This window comes from Dermacentor albipictus, chromosome 6 (assembly GCF_038994185.2).
Source record: "Dermacentor albipictus isolate Rhodes 1998 colony chromosome 6, USDA_Dalb.pri_finalv2, whole genome shotgun sequence".
NCBI lineage: Eukaryota > Metazoa > Arthropoda > Arachnida > Ixodida > Ixodidae > Dermacentor > Dermacentor albipictus.
Genome location: NC_091826.1, coordinates 57,668,690 through 57,676,807, shown reverse-complemented (window position 1 = coordinate 57,676,807; position 8,118 = coordinate 57,668,690). Strand labels below are relative to the sequence as shown.

General features: G+C 45.4%; 1 protein-coding gene across 1 annotated transcript in view; it reads right to left on the bottom strand.

Annotated features, from left to right (window-relative positions):
* LOC135896118 (protein tyrosine phosphatase domain-containing protein 1-like) overlaps positions 1 to 8,118 on the bottom strand; it is a 117,857-nt gene that overhangs the window by 7,147 nt on the left and 102,592 nt on the right. The window contains exon 10 of the mRNA XM_070520963.1: positions 4,933 to 5,386. Coding sequence (XP_070377064.1) covers positions 4,933 to 5,386 — 454 coding nt within the window. The remainder of the gene's footprint in view (positions 1 to 4,932; positions 5,387 to 8,118) is intronic.

Here is an 8,118-nt window from a genome sequence, read left to right as displayed (position 1 = left end):
CTGTCTTACCAGTACTCACCTACGGGGCAGAAACCTGGAGTCTTACGAAAAGGGTTCTACTTAAATTGAGGACGACGCAACGAGCTATGGAAAGAAGAATGATGGGTGTAACGTTAAGGGATAAGAAAAGAGCAGATTGGGTGAGGGAACAAGCGCGAGTTAATGATATCTTAGTTGAAATCAAGAAAAAGTAAATGTAACGAGGAGGGGAGCTAAACGATGGTCGTTAAGGGTTACGGACTGGATTCCAAGGGAAGGGAAGCGTAGCAGGGAGTGGCAGAAAGTTAGGTGGGCAGATGAGATTAAGAAGTTTGCAGGGACAGCGTGGCCACAATTAGTAGTTGACCGGGGTAGTTGGAGAAGTATGGTAGAGGCCTTTGCCCTGCAGTTGGTGTAACCAGGATGATGATGATTATGAGGATGATGGTCAATTTAGGAGGGTTTGCCCCAGGCTAGATTTTGCTTAGCCGACGTAGCCTCGACAGTTCAGAAGGTAATATACGATGAGTTATAGATAGCTATAAAGAGGCCCTCTGACAGCGACGATGAGTGATAATGGATCATTTCTGGCTCGGATGCAATCCTTATTGAAAAAGCCCGATGTGTCCCGTTCCATGTGACGATGCATGCTAATATGAGGACACACAAATTTTCATGCAGGATCCCATAGAACCATCTAGTATTATGGGTACAGGGCCTAAATTAATCATACGGGATTTGTATATCCGTAAATATGAAGTTTTTCTTTCCGAATGAGAACAAATCTCCATTACTCTCTTTGTTTTACCGCGAAGAACGGGCATTGAATTCATATTGAACGAGCGGGCATTGAATTTATATTTTCTTGAAATGTGGAAATCGAGTGCGCGCTACTATCAAGTAAATAGGGTACGTGCCGTGGTACCAAATTTTCGTAACAGGACGCCAAATCGCTACGCAGGATTTCATTTGTTATTTCATGTCATATTGTTAAAGTATTCCTACCGAACGAACGAATATTTAATTCCTTCGAGCGAAGTCTACCTGCGACGTGTATGTCACGGCTTCGTTATATCTAAGTTACAATACCTATGTGCTGGGGAAGCACCCCGCCCGCACAGTTTTCAATTGCAGCAGTATGAGAAATCGCGGCGGGAAAATATCCTTGCCTATTGACAACGTTACCATATAATGTCATATTTCATATCATATTACCTTATATTTATCTTATCATATTTTCATCGAACCATTAGGGAAGGGAATGTACTTCCTGCTGCGCCGGCTGCCTGCGACACCATTGATTCATTCCTACAGTTATTTAAAGTAATTGCATAAAAGTGCGGGGTGCATCGACTACCCTCCCTCGGTTTGTTGCTTTTTTTTTCAGCTTGCCCTCCCACGTGATTCCACGCATGTATTTTCTGATGCGCCTGGCACTGCTAAGCATTTTTGTACAGCCCATTTCACTGTTTCTTTCTGATAGGATGTATGTTGTGAAACCCTTTGCCACTCGTCGTATATATATATATATATATATATATATATATATATATATATATATATATATATATATATATATATATATATATATATTATTTCGTTTTTCTGTCCCTTAATGTTCAACTTCTCTCTAAGATGGCAAATGACACGCTGTTCATGTTTTCTTCCATTGAGTGCTATTACATTCTGCTCAAGCTTCGCACCCTGTATTCATTGTATTGATCCTAATGTCTGTAACTACTACTGCTTAAAGCCTCTCATCGGAGGCTGGCGGTACTCTTGAAATGAATGTATAGTAAGCGTTATTACTATTCGCCTTGTAAGTTCGCTGTTAATTCTTCCATCTGTTTGATTGTGGAATTTATCCCCTGCAGATATAAAAGGTGTTCCGTTGATTCAAGCAAAACGAAATCGCGCTTTTACTTGTTGATTCGATAGTTCCTTCTTCATAATTCTGTTTGTTTGCAACGTTGTATTTATTGTATTCCTTGAAGCTCATATTGCATTGTACGATGTTAGCTGCTCTGAATAACCTGTTGCTGTTCGTTGCATAGTTTTTTTTTTATGTACGTGTTAACACGAGGTCTCGCACTCGGTCTTTCGACTATGAGATCTCCTTCGGTGTTAGTGTCTTCTTTGAAATGTATATACCAGATTTTTGAGGAAGATATGCGCTGCAGGTTTCAGAGTCTCGGGTTGTGTGGAGTTTGTCTTCGGTGAGTTCCCAGTATTTCCCCTCCAAATGTGGTGGCCTCTGAGAGTTTCATCCAAGCCGTACCGAAGAGTAACCAGGCGATGGTACCTATGGGCTTCGAATATTCCTGCTGCTATGATAACTTTCCTCTCTCAGAAATGTGTTAGCTATAAAAATGCAACTGCGCGCTATGTTGGCTACATATCGATTAGCAGAAAAATGCGAATACCTGAAAACTTGAAAACAACGAGATGCGTGGCCGATGTGCAGTCAGCGAGATTAAGCCCCCGCCTATGTAGTTAAAAGGCTTCAAATATATTTTCATTGATGCCTAGGTGAGGTCTCGATGTTCAACATTTATTATTACTACTACATCCTTACTAAGTTTGCTTACGTGAAAGGAAGCTGGTGTATTCGCCGTAACTGTTTTTGGTTTCTTTTGGCGCACGCGCGCGCGCACGCGTGTGTGTGTGTGTGTGTGTGTGTGTGTGTGTGTGTGTGTGTGTGTGTGTGTGTGTGTGTGTGTGCGCGTGTGCGTGTGCGTGTGCGTGTGCGTGTGCGTGTGCGTGTGCGTGCGTGTGCGCGTGTGCGCGTGTGCGCGTGTGCGCGTGTGTGCGTGTGCGTGTGTGTGTGTGTGTGTGTGTGTGTTCCTGCAATCCTTAGTTGCTGAAGTTTATTGCTGAAGTTTATTGCTTAGTTGCTGAAGGGCTGGGAGTACCCAGCCCTTCAGTAGCTTAATTTCCTATGGCCTCGTCATTTAATAAACATCAGCAAATAAAGAAAAAAAGCCGGCAGATCCCATGCCCTGTGGGAGTTGATGTTGCGCGGGGAGCCTACCAAGTTGACGAAACAACCATGAGAACACCAAGATGTAGGCGGCTGTTTCATGGCCTACATGACACGCATGTGACGATATTCATGCCATGACCGATCACTTAGGTTCGTCACACACTCTTGTCGTATTATGCCATGTTGGTACATACCAAATTAACGAAACGACCATGAGAACACCAAGACGTACGCGGCTGATAGATAGATACTGTCAAACTGGCAAATGATCGCCAAGAAATGCTTCGCATTTTAAAAAAAAGCGCGCAAGTCACTTCAGTTTAGAGCACGTTAAAGCACCGGTTGCCATTTCGGTGTATGAAGGCCGAGAGCAGTTCCACCCTATGTTTAGGTGCCTAACTATACGTGTGCTTGCACTGTAAGCGGCTCGGTACTATAATCGTTCGATGCCTGGCCTCAGTATGTTTCTGTTGGCAAGTAATCAGAGGGCAGCAAATTGGGCTTGTTTGTATTTCGTTCTGCTCAAAGGGTCTATAGCGCGAAGAAGTAAAAACAGGACGGCATCCAGAGAGGGACGAGTGCCGCTATTTCATTTTCTATTTTTGTATTCGCTATTTTTACTACATTATGTTTGTTTTACTGTTTCACTCGTTTTTGCCTGCAGTTCTCGCTTGTTTGTTTTTTATCTGGCCTTCTTGATGTACTACTTTCTAGGAACCTGTATGAATTATCGTACTTTCCCAATAGGTCGCATCCAAATCCACGCCTCCGCGGTGGCTCTTTCTAGATAGCAGACGCCAGTCTCGAAGGGCATGCTTTTGCTGCCTGCATGCCCCAGAAGCAATTGCGGAGCCGGAAACAAGTCATAGACGCCATGTTTTGGACACCACCTATTAGCGCTTGTGTCGGTCTGCTGTCGTCCTGTTGTTACTGTACTACTTTTCATACAGAAACGTCTTTCTCTTGAAATCGCAGATAAGAAAAAGCTTATGGCGTCAACGCGGCTGTGTTCTTTCTCAAATTTTGCAGAAAGACCACATTTTATGGTTCTAGTTGTTCAATATAACATTTTGCACGGTTACTAGCCTGGTTCTCGTTTTTTTTTTTTTGAATAAAGGTGTCATAATGCTTTCATCTGCGCATCTTGGACGCACCCTCGAGGAATCAATGGAGAATGATTTCGAAACCCATGCTTTGCGATGATGCAGGCACCGGAAGTGACATAGCCGCCATGTTTTAAACCTCACTGAGAGAGTGAGGTTTAAAATCCAGACAAGAACAATCCAGACAAGAATCAGTGCCAAGTGTAACACACAGCAATTCTTGCCAATAAGTGCGATATTTTTGTGAAATTTGAGCAATAGCACAGTAGCGGTAAGCGCAACGCTTCCTTTTCTGCACTTTTTAAGCGAAAATTTTTGAAGACGCTTAAGCTTCGCCTTTAAGAGTAGAACGCCGATAGCATTCAAAAATTCCTGACTGCTTGTCACTCTTCCCGGCAACCGCAGCTTTCTTGCAGAGGCGCCGAGGCGAGAGCCATCTGGATAGTGTTGTAGCAAGGAAACGAGCTGGCCTCGCCGCTTTATGAATGGTAGAAACGCTAGAAAACATGTTTGTGCTTGAGTTTCCGCGTAACAGAACTATGTTTTCTGGCATATTCAAATTACAGTCCGACGCTTTCATGTCTACAGGTTGTGCTTAGGTCATACATTACGATTTTTGTCACGCAATTTACTTTGAGGAATTCAATTAGTTCAGCAACGCCTCGGCACCACGCCGAGGGCCTGTGTGGTTGTGGTTCGGAATGATTTCGCACGCAACGACATCCGAAACCAAATTTTTTCGCGAAGCGGGGCACATAACGCTATCGCGTTAAAACGCACGTTTACATGCGAAGCGGGTCCACTTCGCGCTACACGCTCTTTCAGCGTCACGTAATACACTTGACTCTCGGCTCTCTGATTGCGTACTTCTCGTCGTGCCCGTAGCTCCTTCTGCGACGACAGCTCCTTGAAGCAGGCGTTCTCGGTCAGGGTCTCGTCGTCCTGACTGCTGCAGCCCACCTCGCTGGCTTCGAACTCTTCGTCCTCGTAGCTGCTGAACTCCGGGCTATTGGGCGTCGACGCGAAGAGACCGGCGAGGCCGGCGATCAGGAGGGAGTCCAGGACAGCGTCCGTGTCCGACGGTTCCTCGTCGTCGTCGTCATCGTCGGGAGACGGGGTGAGGATGTCCTCGGCGGTCGTCGCCACCGAGGAGCCGCTCGTTGCCGCGGAGTCGCCGCGCTCGCTCAGGGCCGTGGGCCGCCACCGGTCGTGGCTCACGGTGGAGGAGAGGAAGTAGTTCCAGAAGGGGTCCAGCTCCGACAGCTCGAAGCTGGGACACCGCGCCGTGCTGGCCATGCTGGACGTGGAACCGGCCGTCGTGCTGGAAAGACGGGTTTAAGTTTTCAAGTTTCAAGTTTCAAGTTTATTAATCAGCGATGTGAGTTTTACAAAGAATTGTATGCAGGATTAGCACTACACAGGGAGTCCCAAAGTTAGAAACTGTCAGGGGGACTCCCATACATGAACAAAATAAAAAAAGATACAGATCAAGCATTGGTTACGGTGACTTTACAAACAATTTCATAAAAATAAGGAACAGTGTGAAAAAACAAGAATATAAAGCTGTTTAGTAAGACAAAAATTGCGAAGAAACTTCTGTAGTGAACAAGTAATGCAAATTTACAACACAATAAAAATAGGAGTAATATAACATAGTACAATAGCCAAGTGAAATATTATTACAATCACAAAAGTCAGTTGTTAGGACGAAGAGAGTTGCTGCATGCACCAGGAAAGAGAGAAAGAATCTTAAAAAGGGGTTCATTGACGTGAAAATTATCAATTTTTTTGCAATGAATGAAGTTCTTACACCTCTAAACCTTCGAAAAAAATATTACTGGCACGTATTTAAGCGTGTCTATATAAATAGATGGCGAGCCAATTCACGCCCCGGTGACCATTGCCTCTGTAGTAGAGTGGCAGAAACAAATCGCGAAGACTGTGCTTTTGCAGGCTGCGCACGCCGGAAGTAATGGTGGAGCCGGAAACACTCCACAGCCGCCATGTCTTAGACATCGTCCATTTGCTCTAGCATTTGTTTCTACGGATCGGTTTCAGTTTCGGCGCGCAGTAAGTGGATGCGTCGTCATATCGTGAAACACTGGCGTTGTAGACACTTTGCATAATGCCGGCAACTCTGTGGCGCACGTTGGATTCCCGCCACAATCTTCAAGGATATGCGTACGCGGGCGAGCGCAGGGCGCGTATAGAAAGGGTGTGGAACGCGCGCACTCTCTGCTGCAGCTCTTACCGAGCTTGGTGTGGTGTTGTTACGTACACGCAGCGCTTTCGCCGCATAACGTATGGCCCTGCGGACGGAAACTCGGTCGCCCGCAAAGGAATAGGTGGAGTACCTTGGCACACTCACGTACGATGCAGGCATAGTCGACCGCTACAATGCGAAAGCGGTGAATGGGGAGGGGGGCATTTGACTGCAGGAGCTACAGCGTTTGTAAAGTCTCACGTTACTCCTGATTTCATCGGAGCAAACTGCAAGAGAAAGAGGGAGCGAACCGAGAAGCACGCGAAATGCTGCGATAACTTGTGTGCTGATAGGGCGATCCACACGGTAATGTAGCACGGGGCGAGGGGGTCTCAAAAACGCTATAATATTCGGCCGCACGGTCGGGTCACCCTGCACAAGCCACCGTTGCCCGGTATGCGTATCATCCTTGGCTCAAAAAAATGTGACCGCTGACGGCTACTCAACTTTTGACAAGTTAAGCGACTTATTACGACGGCGATGTAACAGCTCAAGTGCGTGAAAAACGGATAACTAGTCAGGTGTGCTCTATACACATTCCTTTAAATGAGCTGTGTGACCGGTGAAATAAAGACACTGTACTTAACTATTATAACTGGTGCGACATACGGAGTGATGGTCGGCGCGGTTACGAAGTGGTGTCCTCAAGTCAAGTTGGTTTAATGAGCACCGTATTAAATTTTTCGAGCTATCACTACCGAAACTGTACACGTAGACACATTACTTGCATAGCGGCACTAAACTGGAAGTGGGAACGTAGAATTTCAATGAAATAACACTGGAGAAATAGCACAAAACACACTAGCGCGCAATGGGGTAGGTGACTGGCTGCCGGTGTCTGTCCCTCAAAATGACAGTGAGAAAGCAGCGTCAGCTGAATGCAGCTTGCGGCTGTCGGCTTTCTGCAAGCGTCATTTGACCCATTTAAGCGTAGCTAGAAGAAACATGCGCAGCATTTTTGTTTATTTTATTGCGCAGCATTCTTCCTTAGAAGGTAGGAACACGCACAAAATTTTTAAATGTACACCACCGCGTTATTCGCATTGACTGCGACAGGTACATGGGCCGACGGTTTCATTACGAATTTATATTATTGAGGAAATGTAAAATTGAAGAATTAGCCACCAGAAAGCACATGTCCCTTGCAGTGAGATGTCATAAGGGAAGCAGGACCTTGGTGTCAATACGGTGTGTTACCACATTGCTTCTCTGCTAATCACAGTGGCATCGACATTCATCGGGAGATAAATTTAGTTGGGGTATTTTTTTCGTTTTCTTTTCTTTTTTTTTCTGTGCAGCCTTATGAACTGCTCGTCTCTCGTATCTCTAGAGACCTAAGCAAGACGGCACGATGACCTCGTGAGTACGCATCAAGAGTCCATGTGATTGCGCATCAACAAAACCCTCTGTTCGCACCTCTTCTTAAATGAAATTCTCAAAATTTTCAACTGCGTAACAAATTCGGGCCTCTCTTGTCCGTCAGGGTGATGCTCTCGTCAGGTGTATATGGAGTTATTAGTGAATATAAGTAAGTATTACGCAACAGCATGCTGTTCATCATTAGTGTAATAGCTCCGAGCCCCTTTATGGGGCTTTCTCAGGAAGCTCTTTTTCAGAAACGGTATTTATGGACAAAATATGGAAAACCTTTTTAAAAGGTCCACGGAACAAAATTAGGAAATTCATACGTGTTCATCTATATGTTGGGCACACGACATTGCCGCAAGAAGGGCTCGGGACAAACCTGCACTAGCCTCACTCGTTTTCACCGTACTTTCGCCCTGATATTG